The sequence below is a fragment of the Paramacrobiotus metropolitanus genome, unplaced genomic scaffold (genome assembly GCF_019649055.1).
Source record: "Paramacrobiotus metropolitanus isolate TYO unplaced genomic scaffold, Prichtersi_v1.0 Parri_scaffold0000085, whole genome shotgun sequence".
NCBI lineage: Eukaryota > Metazoa > Tardigrada > Eutardigrada > Parachela > Macrobiotidae > Paramacrobiotus > Paramacrobiotus metropolitanus.
Window position 1 is genome coordinate 232,292 of NW_026570305.1, and position 15,077 is coordinate 247,368.

Sequence of the window (15,077 nt, forward strand, 5' to 3'; positions counted from 1 at the left end):
TGACAGGCTGTGGATGCAGACGTTTGTTAATTGCGTAATTCGCACTAGTGGTCTGCGTGAGTCATAAAGTATATGCCAAAGTCCACAATTGTCTTCCGACAGTGTGCGTGCATCTGGACAATTGACAGCGATAAGGTGGTTAGCAAAATGAGATAAGGATATAGCCACTACTTTCCCAGTCTCTATAAGAAATGAGGAAAAGACAAGTGTGCATGTAACTGAAGTGGGAAACGGGATATATCACCAATTTTGTAATAAAAGTTTTGCTATTTTTAACGGATTACTTACCAGTACAGGAAATGTTGCGGATTGTTTGCGCCGTTGTGTTGCTGGCCGTGAGCGCCTGCGCCCAGGGACCGGAAATACCAGATCTGTCGCAGTTCTTTGGGCCGAACTGCACGGCAGACGATGTACAGGCGATCACGCAATGCACGCTCAACATGCAAAATCAGACACAAGCCAGTCAGGCGGTGTTGGATCAGTTTGGAGGAGTTTTTCTCAGTGGAAACATCACCGAAGAGCAAGCCAAAGCCATAATGGATGCTTCATGCAAGTAAGAAGAATTATAATATCACCGATAACATTAAAACAACCGGATATTGACTTAATTTCCTACATTCATTTACTGTCGGCACTGATGTTAAATTGCGTAAAAATTGCACCGGCACAGACCGGTTACTATCCCATTTTTACATATACGGCCGTTGTTTAAACTTTAAACAAACAAATTATTTTATAATAAGCATCTATCGTTCCGGATTATTTTAAAATTAGCTGAAATCAGGTTGCTCATTAGGAAGCTAATATTAGCTGCTGCTTACCGAACTCAGTAACTTTTTAGGCTATTAAAGGTTATGAAGTTATTATCTCATAGTAAAACGATTATCGCAGCACGTTGGCGTTTGCATAACTGCTTCTCTTCAACAGCGTTTCAGTTTAACTGTTGTTACAGGAAGTGTTATAGGTGCGTTGTGTAATAGTTTTGCATTTTACGCTAAAAACGGTAGAGATTGCGTTGTTTTTTTATTAAAATAAACTTTCATTTTCGTGTGGCGTAGCCGCGTTTGTATTTGTTGTTGTTCGAGCGGCTTTGGCAGTTATATAAACAAATTCTTTCTGTTATTTTTACAGTTTGGTCCAAGGCCTCATCGGCTGTCTCCGTCCCATGGCTAGCCGGTGTTTTACACAGCCATATTTGGTGATGACTTTCATCATGTACGATGATCTCCTGGCTGTCTGTGAGGCTCCAAACCGTTACAAGTACTTTGCCGAAATTGTGCGCTGCAACAAGAGACTGGATGTGTATAGCACGATTACTAATGACCAAGTGCTGGCCAATATCACGCAAGAAATCGTCAACGCCTCACTAACATCGCTTGGACCCAACAACAATAATACATCGGGGGTCTTGGACATGTATTCCGAGTTCACCGACCTATTTTGCCGGTATGCTTTTCACCTGATGCTTTTAGCCATAATAAATGTATTCCAGGCAACACAATCGGCAAGTAAAGAAAATAGAAATTATGCGCTAAATTCGTCTTAAACAGCTTGAAAAATTTAGCTTGATTAAATTTTTATAATAAAGTAATCAAATGGAATAACTGCGATTTTAAATTATATTTCGAAACAGGAACAACCTTAAGATTATGATAAATCGCATTAAATAAGCATTCTCTTTGCAGAGTGATACGTCGCGTGGAGGAGCTTGTCCCCCTGGAAAAGGTCAATGGTACATGCGGTGCGAATGCCCACGAGGCTTACAGCAGCCTGTATCCGCATATTCTCCAGATGTACAAATGCACTGGCGATGAACTGAGTCACAACACCACCGCTACCCCGCCCATCACGCCTCCCATCACACGGCCGGACCAGAACAATACTTCCGGTGGGGGTAACGGGGCCGGCTCCATCCAGCCTGCCAACGGATACGCACTGTACAGTCTCTTCACATTCCTTCTCGCCATAGTTTTGGCAAACAAGCGGGATTAGATTACTATAAAAAGCGTTGTGATGAAAGTTGTCAATATCATGTTTCAAGTGATCTGCGATCGTTTATATTTATTGACTCCTTGTGCGGTGGCGCTGATGGCCATGCAGGCTGCACATATTACCTTGTTTTACACGCTGTTGAATTAGTAAACATTGGCATTTTCATTACTTTTTTGGTATTCTTTATACATGAACTGGAAGAAAGGATGTCGATATACTATCCCGTCAAATTTTATGGGACATCTTTTGTAGAAAGATATATATTTCGACACTACGATTGCCCTGTTATAATTTCGGTTGCACTACCTGATAATGGATCGTAATTCGCTTTCACAGTATAAGTGTTCACATTTTCACAGTGAAAACGTTTTTTAGAGATTATGAAGTTTGTGCCGGCAGCGGTGATTTTTATCTGCACTTTAATGTTCTCACTACGAGACCGAAGAGGTCTTCTTTGCGGCGGCCCTCGGAGCCAACACGACTGTTATTGATGATACAGCTATGGTGGAAGGATCGCAGGGGAAAGAGCCAAACAAATGCCAGGATCTAATCAAAACCAACTGTTTCCTTAAAAAACGTTTCCTTGCTGTTAGGAATTGCTTTTATAACTTGGACGACGGCAGAACCGAGCTGACGTAAAACATTAAAGAAAACCAGAGTAAACAATAAAAAAAAATTTGCAGCTTGAATTATAGCCGTTTGTTCCCCTTTTATCGTTTTTTGTCTCCTTTTTATTCAGTCATGTGAGTCTGCGCTTTCGACGTCCATCAGAAAAACGTTGAATAAGAAACTGCGCCGAAGATGATCCAAACTACCAGGGGAAGCCGTGAATCTACCGAAAAAAGTTTGCTAATAATGCGTCGTAAAATATACATGCGAGCGCTTACGGTACCGTGACTGAGTCCATGGGAAGCTATCGTAGAGATTTACGCTCTGGTCTTAAGGGAAGTGGCCCGGTACATCGTACCAAATTCGTGTACAAGAACGGAAACTTTCACCTTCGCGCACTTTTTGTTTCGGTTTATGACATTCTGTAGCCAGATGATTTATATACACTGGCGTGAAAATGGTTTGTGCGCACAACATTCGGTTCGGGAGATATGGCTGTAAGAAAATTCCAAAAAGTTTAAATACATTCAGATTTCAGGTGTCTGGTGTACCAAAAGTCTCATTATGGACCGATCTCTTTCTAATTTTGCATGTAAATGCACAAGGCAATGAAGATCGGTTTTACACCGATCCAGACTTCCATGATTTTTTTCAAATTTTAAAATAAATTTTAAAATTTTTGAAATTCATTTTAAAATTTGAAAAAACTGGTAGAACAGTGGATCAGTGTAAAAACGATCTTCATGGCCAGGTGCATTTACAGTACGTGCAAAATTAGAAAGAGATCGGTCCATAATGAGACTTTTGGTACACCTGAATGCATTTAAACTTTTTGGAATTTTCAAACAACCATTTCTCCCGAACCGGATGTTGCGCAAACCGTGTATATAAATCATTTGACTACAGAATGTCATAAAACAAGAGAAAAAATGGTTTGGGAACCCGCGGAAGTGAAAGATTTCGTGCATGTACACGAATTGGGTACCATGTACCGGGCCACTTCCCATAACACGAGACACTGAACTAATCAGTTCCTGTTAATTATTTTTTAAGAATGTATTTGAGTGTATTTGACCAATAAAGAATCAACATCAGTTCCTCCAACTCACGACTGGTTAAGGCGAACGTCCCAAAAATTAGCAGGATGCAGAAACTCTTACCGATTAATTTGGTTGCACTGTTGCAGAGGTCACCAGCACAATAACATTCTGCGCCACTAAGTTCTGCACCTGGAACCGCCGGCCAAGGTGTGCACTTCAAGTCTGCTGCAGTTTTCCCGATTCGTCCACAACTTTGATGGTTCGCTTCATATTTCACCGCTACAATTATTTGAAAAACGTGAGCGCACTCGCTACCAGGTATAACCAGTAACGTATATTATAAATACTCTAAACTAAAACCAAGCAAAATCAAAACCAGATCTGGATAGTTCAGCATTATATTACCGCAAGGTGCTGAAAAATTTGACGGGTAAGGAATTTTGCAGAGATTTAATGGTGAGACGGGAAAACACAAGGTTCCTAGTATAGTGTTTCGAAATCTTAGCATATGCTGGCGTGTTCACCAGTAAAAGTGTGCTTCCAATATTCCTTTTACTCGATATTTTTCCGGAGCGGACTGACACCAATTGGCAGTCGGTTAAACTAGCATAATTACAAAGACTAGTCTTTGTACAATATTTAGTTTACGGCTTGTTTTCGAACGATCTATGGAAAGTCTGTATTACAGAGTCACAGACTTTCCATAGACCACAAGCATCAAGTTACACAAAGGAAGATACTATAAGGGACTATCTATAAATTACGTTCCCGAAAAATTCGTTCTGTATGTAGTTGTGTATGGTCCCTAACTATACCGTTAATTACAAATTTATAGTATACGAATAATACGTAATTTGCACAGCGAGTCCGCGACGGAATGTTTTTGCTGACTGCAAAGCAGACGAGAAAACGCCACTTGGTGGTTTCAACAAAAGGTTACCGGTGCTCCCTGTGGCGCGTTACATGAAGGGTTTCTGATCGATTGTTGATCGGAATGTTTAATGAATGTGTGTGGTTGAAGCCGCAGTAACTTATTAAAAAAACAATTTAGATTTGACTAAACCTATCGGTACTAACGGCTTTTGACGATTTCGGTGGCACGGTAGCAGTTGTTGACGTCTGCGGGACAATCCTTTGGGTTTTTGTTGATACAGTCCTTTACTATATCTTTCATATTTGCAGGAACGTCTCCGGTCACATAATCGCAATCATAGCACTTGATTGCTTCCCCTACAGAAACCATGAAGAACTCCGTAATTATGCCTTTGCGTGGAAGAGATTCACCCTTCACGACCAAAAAATGCATTTAGGCAGTATTTGATAAACATATTGACCTATCGTACCTGTCTGGAATGCCATCAAAAGCAGCGTTGCAGATAGGACTGATTTCCAGGTTTCTGCCATTTTAAATAAAAATTTTTTTCGTATGAGAAAGGTAAATTGAATACTTTTAATGTCGAACTCAGATATGCCATATGGAGCATAGACAGTAAAAAAGTAACAATTGTCGAGCAAGTTGCCGCAATAGTACTTACTAGTATTATCACATAATATCAAGCCTTTCGTGAATTAAAAATTTGCTGTCATTTAGCCTGAGCAATTGTTTATGTTACTAGGATACGTACTAGAAACAATGTAGTAAGTAATTGCAAGGTTACGACAACAGTACAGGGTAACGGTTCCAATAGAGTGGTTTGTTCCTTTGTATAGTATGACAACCAGTTTTTTTATGACACCCAGACTAAAGACTGCCGGTTTCCCAGCCAGAATGGAGCCGAAAGGTCTCTCAGCCAAAGATCGCAAAAGGCCGGATGTGATCACACTCGTACCATGGGAACGCGGAAAGCCGCTGGCTATCGAAGTGACTTGCGTGGACACGCTCGCTGCCTCATAAATCGATCGCATCTCAATGAACGCCGGGGCCGCAGCTGAACACGCCGAAAGAGCGAAACTGACGAAACACAGCTGGCTGCAACCACGGTATAATTTCATGGCGGCAGCATTCGAAATTTACGGACCGTGAGGAGATGGAACAAAAAGGCTTGTGGAGAGGGTTGGATGCGGTATCGCCAGCGCCACAGGCCAGAAACGTGCGAAAGAGTTTTTTAGACAGCGACTCTCAATACAGATACAACGGGGGATGCGATCTGTGTAATGGGTACAATTCCCGATCAGGATAGCATTAAGGAAGTGTTTCTGTTATAAATGTTTTGTACTACGTTTGTACTTATGACATGATCGATACTTGTTAAAGGTACATTATTTTTTAGTTTTTTGATAAAATTTCCGAAAAGTAGCAATATCGACTTGTCCTCACGATGAAACGACAGTGGTAAAAGCTGATTTCGAAACACAAACCGTGGAAAATTTAAACCCTACTCGTATAGACTGATAGTCTAAGCTGTTATGATAGTGTTACACGTAAAAACTCCATTTATGTCGGCGATAAAGCGAAAAAATACTGCATTGTACTCGTGATAAATGAAAGCAGATATCGCTTTATATTGGGCGCTTAATTGACATAATAATTGAATTTCTCCGATAGAAATACAACTTCGTCGCGCAAACAGGGCATTGTGATGAGGTCCCAGTATCAGGACGACGGACGCACACGTCTGGTGCTTGCGCTGGTTGTCTGCGTGAGCGTATGGAGAAGTCCACAATTGTCTTCCAACAATTTGCGTGCGTATGACAATGGACAATGATAAGCCAGATAAGGTATGCAACAGGTGTGATAATGGTCAGCAAACACTTTCCCAGACTGGTATAAGACTTGAAGAAAGCACGAGAGCGGGCTTATTGTACAAAAGATCCGGAATAAATCACCAGTACCTTTACTGTTGCAGTAATAATTTTATTAGCTTTCCGGTTTTGTTACGGTTGCAAGAATGTGGCGGATCGTACAGATATGTGCCCTTGTCCTGTGGTGTGCAGGCGCCTATGCCCTAGAACCGAGAATCCAAGTTGTGCCGCAGCCATTTGGAAACTGCACGGTCGAAGATGCGCAGGCGATCTCTCAGTGTACTACCAACATCCAGAATCAAACACAATCAAGCGAGGCTGTAATGGACCAATTTATGGGAGTCTTTTTGACCGGTAATATCACGGAACAGGAAGCCAAAGCCTTAGTAGACGCTTACTGCAGGTAAACAGCGTTTTACATTTCCCCTAACAGTAAGAGAAAAAAGTTGACTTTTGTTAATGTTTTCTTAGCACATAAATTCTGCTAGGCCTGTGTACACCGGCGTCAGCAGAATATTTGCTAAAAGTGACCTCGTAATTGATTAAATGTTTGGACAAAATAATTATTAATTTTTATCTCGTCCTGGCGCGGCTTCTCATTCTAACTTTTTTTGCCGCTTATGGCGAAACCTTTATTTAAGGAAAAATAGAATCCGATTTTTTAAACAGCAAGCTTTTTGAACGGTAAAATATTTTTCACCGCAGTTCTACGCTTGGATGGTATATTATATTGACATCCAAGCGGCTTATACGTAAACCGTTTTCAGATTTGAACTCAGCGCATCAAATAACGTCTAAGTTTCCAGTTTCAAGCGATTTGACCGTGTAGTTATCGAGATCTAAAAAACAAGTCAAGTTGAAGTTGCCGGTTGCCGGTTGCCGGTAACTTTTCGGGGTAAAATTTTTTTTGAAAACCGTTTTCAGATTTGAGTAACATTAGTAAGTATTGAGTAACGTCTGTTTTTGTTGCAGTTGGATGGCCGGCACCGTCGGTTGTCTTCGCCCTTCCGCTAGCCGGTGTTTTGATCATCCTTTCATGCTCTTAACTTACACAGTGTATAATTCCCTCCTCGGCATGTGCTCTGCTCCTAACCGCTACAAGTACTTCGCTGACATTGTGCGCTGCAACAAGAGATTAGATGTGATCAGCACACTCTCAATTGACCAAGAGCTGGCCAATATTACCCAGGAAATCTTTAACTTCACAACACAGTCGCTTGGCTCCAACAGCAATGTTGCGGCCATCTTGGATTTCTCTTCCGAAGAGTATACACGATTATCTTGCCGGTACGCCGTTCAATTGCTGCTATCATAAGTACTTATCTTTTGCAACGCAATATGTAAGAAAACTTTTTTGAAATTGCATAAATTTCGTGTGATTCATGTGGTTTGAAACTGTAAGTTCAAAAGTTTAAATTAATTAAATTGGAATTCCAAAAAAATTAAGGAAAATTAAGCGGAGAAATCCACTTTCAGATTTGCATTTTGAATCTCAAGCGTACATGTAATTTACTCAAACAGTAGGCGAATATTGTGTTACTTGTGTAGGATGGTACGTCGTGTGGAAAACCTGATCTCCTTAGAAAAAGTTAGCGGAACGTGCGGCACCGAAGCCCACGAGGCCTACAGCAGTTTGTACCGGCATATTCTCCAAATGTACAAATGCAGCAACAACAACACTTCCGGTGGGGGTAATGGGGCCGGCTTCGTCCAACCTGCAAACGGATACACCTTATACAGTCTTTTTACAATCCTCTTCGCCATTGTGTTTGCGCATCAGCGAAATTAATTTAATGCGCTGTGCTCTGCTTAAAATTTCGTATCGTTTTCTAATGATCTATTATCTGCTTTTGTCTGGCCTTGGACGGTGTTGGTGATTTTTCCGAAAATTGTTCGGTTTTTTTGATACCGTGTACCTGCATATATAAATTGACATGAAGTGATAATTAATGTCATCGTTATTAATTTCAGCTGCATCAAGCCGCATGCTGGCGGCCCATGATAGACTGCGTTTCTCAACCACAGTGTAATCGCGAAAGTGCGCTGTAGTCAGTGACTCAGTGTACATAATATACAGTAGTACCTCACCACGTCACCAGTGAACAATTTATGGAGAATGTTATGTTTCGTTCTATCAGTTATAACGCTTATAACCGGAAACAAGTCACAGATACGTCAGATTATCAGCAGCAGTTAATAACATCCGTTGTCATTTCCCTAAATGTGCACACTCCTTGCGGTAATAAAAAATGGATAAAAATAACGAAAAGATGGATTTTTATGGTTATGGATTTTCAAGTTATAGATTTTTATGCCGCTGTAATAAAAAGATGGATTTTTATGGTATCTTGATAAATAAGAAGGTCTAAAAAAGGTTTAAAAAAAGGTGCGCCATTGTTTTACGACAAGCGGTAAATAAATAATGATTATACCAATGGGTATTACTTCTGCACCAGTGATAAGATAATCCAGTCTTCTGTCTTTTCCAGAGCAACAGAATATAATGGCGATCGCTAATACTGTACAGTCTGGGAAATATTCGCGTTTGGAAAATTTAAAATCCCTTATGAGCTTACGCAGGTTGACAATGCTGGGAATTTTGTATATGGTGGCGCTATTCTCCGGGCATGTTTATGCCCAGTTTCCGATGCCTGAGGCGTCCGGTTTAACACAGATTTTTGGAGCTAACTGCACCACAGAAGACCAAGTGGAAATTCTCCAGTGTAGTGCGGCACCAAATCAAACAGCGAAACAGCAGGAAATACTGCAGCAGTTCGGATTTAGTATTTTGGGAAGCAGCCTCACGCATGCCGAGGCGAAACTCATACTTGATGCGACATGCAAGTACGAGTATGTACTACGTACGAAGTACACAAATTTAATTGTTCTCAATTGCACAGTGCACTGCACAGTGTCAACCGCACAGTCCAAGTAACGGTATTAACTTCTTACCGTTTTGTATATGCTGGATCTCTGGTCTTGCTGACTGCCCGGAACCGGTTGCCGACCGATGCTTCGCGACGCCAATGTTGACCTTTATGTATACGATGTACAAAGACCTCCGCCTGATTTGTTCTGCTCCCTCCCGCTATAAGTACTTCACCGAGCTAGTGCGCTGTAATAAAATGATGGATCTTTACGGTGTCATGAGAAATGATACTGAAATACCAATCCTGATCAACAAGCTAGTCCGTCTTATCAAAGCATCCCTGGGCGCTAATGAGAATATCTCCGATTTTTTGTCTTCGAATCCTCAAGTCTATAATGACAACTTTTGCCGGTATGTACTGTACTGAGCAAGACCAAACAGTATTTATTCAGAAACTACAGCTTGCTATACTTTAACAGTATTTTGACTGTCTGTGCTACGCTGCATACGTCTTTCTAATTAAATTTTTTGTAAATGTACTGTACTGTTGCCGAAACGGCACTTCCTGTGAAAACTTCTTGATCGATTGTGACTAACTTTAAAAACGGTTTTGACTGTTTCAAGTCCTCACATGATGGGAGCATTTTGATTTACAGGATTCTAAATCGTGTCGCCGAAATCATTCCCCTGGTGAAAGTCAGCGCAACATGCGGTTTTAATTGAGGCACGCTACGTGTACGCCAACCTACACTCGCACTTCCTCAATTTATACAAATGCGATAGTGAGCAGGCTGCCCCAAGACAACTTCTCGCCCAATCGTCGGTAACTCCACCGTAACCGGAAACCAAGCAGCAGTAACGACCAACGCGCTGGTGAGCAATACCGCAGCTACTCCGCCGGTTAGCCTACCTCAAACCACCACCCAGATCACCGTCAGCACCAACAGCATCCTCAAGGATGGTAACGCAGCAACGCCGGTTCATCCAGCAGGTAGATCCGTGTTGGTCAGCCTGGTTTCTTTTACGTTGGGCATTGTGATAGCATACTAATGCAGTTATTTGCAAGTACCACGGGAAGCCAGTAACTAGAGTACTCTGTGCAAGTCCCTACTGTGTAGTGCACGCACTGTACTGTGAGTTCACAAATATGTATATAGCGAGGATATCTAGTGCATTACGATATGAAACCAACTTCTTAGAATATTACTAGCATTCCTGTCATTTGTATATGTAGCCACGACAGCGATCGCATTATTCATGGAGACTTGCTGCGCTTTTCACCGTGTAACCGGTTACAAATTACATAAAGGTATAATTCTATCGGTATGCAGTGTACGGCGCGTTTTGGATGCAGAAATTAGACGAACCGAACATTGTGTAACACTGAGAAGCTCACTATGCACTACGGCGCTCTTATTAACAGCAAAATGGACACAATACATCAGATATAATTTTTGTTTTTGAGGATATGTTTGTTGCTGTATAGTTACCAATTCTCAGTTTCACACTACAGTTTGTGCCAGAATTCATGTAGAAACGGCGTAGTAATACATTCTTGATAATGTTCGAATTACCTCTTAAAAAAATTATAGGTGAACCGTGAGCTACAGTACAATCTTTTTCATAGATTACTAAGCGACGCTTGTTTTTATAAACATAATGAGAAATAAGAAGTATCAATGGATTACAATTTGTAACTATCGTATATTATGGAAACTGCTTGTGTGCGTATATTAATTTTGCCGAAGCGAAAACTATGGGACGGATGATCTACATATCACATCATTATTTTCTCATATTAGACTATTTTGAAATTTATCTGCTGATAAATTTCAGATTGCTGAATAACGAGACTTTACGCACTAATAACGCACTAGTACCGAAAGACTACGCTCCATGACATATCCTTTCTGGTTCCGGTTTTGCTGATTAGCTGAATATTCGCTAAAACCAGAAACCATAAGGCAATAAAAAATTAGTGATGTTATACTGTGGTGTTAATCAATATTAGTGTTGTAGCGTTTTCAAAGCCACTGCGATAACTAAAACACAATGCGCGCAATTTTATGTTAACATTGCACATTAATCTAAAGCAAAGAGTGCAAAGTTCACCGATTGGTTCTTGTCACAAATTGTCCATGTGGTTAATAAAAGAATAAGCTACCGATAAACTAATGAATCGTAATGAATACAGCCTAATGATTGCAGGACCTGCAACGGTCCATATAAAGGCCATAACACTCTACAGGCTTCTCATTCAGGTCTGGAAATAATTTATTAGTACTACCAGTTGGGCATATACGTGCAACATAAGCTTCGAAAATGCTGCGAGTTCTCTGTGCTGCTGTTTTGCTCTGCGGAGCCGTATACGGTCAGCTTGTGGTGCCGAATGTGTCAGAAATGTTTGGACAAATGTTTGGGCCGAACTGTACCAACGCGGATCAGATGGCTTTGTTCACTTGCTCAATGGATATGCAGAATCAGACCATGCAGAACGTGGACATCTTTCAGCAGTCAGGAGAAATTTTTATGAGCGGAAACATCACCGAAGCGCAGGCGAAGGACATCCTCGATGCTTTTTGCGGGTACGGTTACAAACTTACAATACACAACAGTTCTTTGATTTTCCCGGTACTAAAATCAGTATCAAACCATTCATAGTATTTCATGCTAACATAATAATTTAAACAAGCAAAACTTTTTATGTTGAGTATTGGCTTATTTCATTTTTGTATTAAATTATCAGTAAACGTGATAACGGGCCTAAAATTTTCAGTCGAGCCGAGAGCATATTGTTGAAGTAACGACATGATAGTGTTAGTGAACACAACAAAATTGAAGCCGAGAGCATATTGTTGAAGTAACGACATGATAGTGTTAGTGAACACAACGGCTAACACAACAAAATTTTTTAATCTAATGCTTCTTTTTTTGCAGATTGATGACCAGCATGATCAGCTGCATCCGGCCAATTGCCGATCGTTGCTTCACTTCTCCTCTGGCTGACTGGTCATTCCATATGAACGAAGATATGCTGTTGATGTGCGCTGCCGCCAACCGCTACCAGTACTTCACGGAGATTGTACGCTGCAATAAGAAACTGGATGTGTACAACACCATCGCTAATGATCCGCAACTGCCGCTCATTGTTGAAGAGATCACCAATTTGACTCTGTCATCGATGGGTCCTAACATGAGCAATATTTCCGGCATTATGGACGTGCCTCCTCAAACCTTCATCGCCATCTTTTGCCGGTATGCTTTTGAACCGAATTCATTTTAAGGAAACGTGCGCTTAAAAACGGTTTTTTAGCGTATGTCTCTGTTTTGCGGCCGAAATAAAAATTAATGCAACATCAGTCGACTTTCGACTAAACTGTGTTACATTGCTAGTTGCGCGTATAAATAACATTTATATGTCGTTTGCAGAATGTTCAGCCGTGTGGAAGAACTAATTTCTTTGGAAAAGGTCAACGCCACGTGCGGTGTCGGTGCCCATGCAGCCTACACCGATCTTTACAGCTTCGTTCGCAGAATGTACCACTGCGACGGCGAACACCTGAACCACAACGAAAGCACCACCATTCCTCCGTTCGTCAACACCACCGTTGTGGCAGGTAACGAGACAGTGCCAACCCAGACCACCATAGTCCTTCCGGCCAATGGTACCTCCCCCACCCCGCTCGTTGTCCGTCCCGACAGCACCCAGGCTCCCAACGGCAACGGTACTTCCCCCAACCCCGGTGGTAACGGTAATGCCGGAAACTCCATGCAGCTTGCCAGTGGATCCGTCTTCTACAGTCTGATCGCGGTTATCATGGCCATTGTCATGGTACATCGACAGGACTGAACAATGCTGACAGCCACTTGACAGCAGTTTGTTTGTTATCTTTTACCAAAGTGATCTGTGATCTTTGAAATGTTATAAGAATTGTTTGCTCAGCTGACCTGGAATGTGGGAATGAGCCGGAATTAATGCTACCATTGATTTACAAGTGCAGTTACTCGTATGGTGGGTTTTTATCTTTGCAATGACATTATTCTATGGTACCGTTTATCTGGCGATATATGGTTGTAACTTGTACTGTTATCTGACATGTCCAACAAAAGTTGCAACAACAACAATAGACGACTGACAATCGCTCGTGCTCAGTGTTAAATGTAGCCGTTGCTTCCTAATAAAGTCCTAACTACCTGTTTTCGTCCGGTGGAATCCATTCAAATGTAATTCTAAAATGATCCCAAATTCGTATCACACTATTCTACGCATGTTCATAAATTTTCATATTCAAAGTGCTGTCATTTAAACGCATCGTGTTCAACTGCGATTTAAGTGATACTTCTTCTGAACAATCTACAGAGTAAAACACATGCCTCGAGATCGAGACGAAGCATAATAGACTGAACACACTAAGACGTGGACTCCGACCTTTCATAAACAAGTACATTAGTACATACAGTACACGTACAAGTACATTAGTACATACATACATGCATGTACGAGTTTACCCCGAGAGACGGTAAACGCAATCATTGCTCAGCAAAAGATTTTTAACTCGCAGATGCGAAACTTACAAGTTTTAAAGCAAACTATTATTTTGACCATTTTGGTATTGCGCTAAAATGTGAACATATCTTCGCATCTCGATTAACGGTTTCGAGCAGTACAACGGCAGTACGTAACCGTCGTAAAAACTGGTACTGTAACAAAGGTGCCATAAGTAGCTGTAATCGTATCGAACACGGCCACAACTGCCCAGTAGAAGAATTTTTTTACTGCACTGCTTGCCAAAACTCTCATCTTCTGCCATACATTGTTCAGTCGACCGGGATCAATCTATTGTGCAGTGGTGAAAGGGCTGGGCTAGGCTCGCACAGACACTCGCAAAAACTCTGCCGATTGAGGGAATCGAACCCACAACCTCCATAGTTTAATAGTTTCATCTCGGTAGCAGGTAACCCATTAACCTGCTGTGTTTTGCATACACAGCATGGGAATTTAAACCTGGCCGAACACAACATACTCTAAGGCCGAGAGAGGCACTACTAGGCTATCGGCAAAGCATACAAAATGTATTGAAATATTCTAACGAACGATCCTATAGAGAGCGGATGCCGCTCTGACAGAGGATCTGACGGACGCGTCCGTCGAAAATAATATTTTCATCACCACAACGGGCACAGTTGGCAAAGCCAATGTTCGTATACTATATTAAATGCGATCGTACTGCTGTTTTAAACGCTAAGGAAATCACTGCTAAACCGTATTAATAGATTTATTAGTTGTTTAAATTCGTACATCCACGGTAGACCAACATTACTACTGTATAAAATGCTATATTAAGACTGAAAAACCTAAACCATATGGTCCGTATGGGGAATGCCCTTTACAATTAGCTGCTATGGCTTTGTTAATTTCATTTGCTCAAAAAAACTGTGCAGCCCAGTTGCAGTGGCTGTATTAGCCTGGCACCGGAATCATAAAGCTTTTAATTTGGGTGCTAAGTTGACGATAATTGGAACGGACTATGTCACCATACTGCTCTGGATAATAATTATACAACAACACCTGTTTGATACCAGATACGGCTCTACGTAAGCGTTTAACAACATGTACTGCCATAGCAGCGGCCGGTAATTAACAGCATTCAAGAAATTTACAGTAATTAAATCAGTGACGAAAGAGTGTTTTTGCAAAGTGAGTCGCATTTTCATGGAGATTACGTGTGTAACCTTAGACAAGGTCAAGACTAAGTGCGGCGGTGATGCTGTAATGTCACATGTCATACGCTTTATCCATGGTTAGGAATGCCGTTTCCTGCACC

General features: G+C 41.3%; 4 protein-coding genes across 4 annotated transcripts; 3 read left to right on the forward strand and 1 right to left on the reverse strand.

Moving 5' to 3' along the window:
• Positions 1-186: 186 nt before the first annotated feature.
• On the forward strand, positions 187-2,267 carry LOC129596014 (uncharacterized). The gene is made up of 3 exons (XM_055493167.1): positions 187-553; positions 1,132-1,446; positions 1,686-2,267. Exons 1-3 carry the CDS (start codon positions 300-302, stop codon positions 1,990-1,992), a joined length of 876 nt encoding a protein of 291 aa, XP_055349142.1. The 5' UTR covers positions 187-299; the 3' UTR covers positions 1,993-2,267.
• Positions 2,268-2,401: 134 nt separating this feature from the next.
• LOC129596016 (uncharacterized) lies at positions 2,402-5,182 on the reverse strand. The gene is made up of 4 exons (XM_055493168.1): positions 4,985-5,182; positions 4,719-4,871; positions 3,762-3,920; positions 2,402-2,824 (listed from the first exon to the last, which is right to left on the reverse strand). The coding sequence occupies exons 1-4, from the start codon at positions 5,043-5,045 to the stop codon at positions 2,760-2,762; spliced, it is 438 nt and encodes a 145-aa protein (XP_055349143.1). The 5' UTR covers positions 5,046-5,182; the 3' UTR covers positions 2,402-2,759.
• A 1,237-nt stretch (positions 5,183-6,419) lies between these two features.
• Positions 6,420-8,329, forward strand: LOC129596046 (uncharacterized). The gene is made up of 3 exons (XM_055493202.1): positions 6,420-6,786; positions 7,356-7,670; positions 7,932-8,329. The coding sequence occupies exons 1-3, from the start codon at positions 6,530-6,532 to the stop codon at positions 8,170-8,172; spliced, it is 813 nt and encodes a 270-aa protein (XP_055349177.1). The 5' UTR covers positions 6,420-6,529; the 3' UTR covers positions 8,173-8,329.
• Positions 8,330-11,493: 3,164 nt separating this feature from the next.
• Positions 11,494-13,449, forward strand: LOC129595998 (uncharacterized). The gene is made up of 3 exons (XM_055493143.1): positions 11,494-11,837; positions 12,190-12,507; positions 12,682-13,449. The coding sequence occupies exons 1-3, from the start codon at positions 11,575-11,577 to the stop codon at positions 13,100-13,102; spliced, it is 1,002 nt and encodes a 333-aa protein (XP_055349118.1). The 5' UTR covers positions 11,494-11,574; the 3' UTR covers positions 13,103-13,449.
• The last annotated feature ends 1,628 nt before the right edge of the window (positions 13,450-15,077 follow it).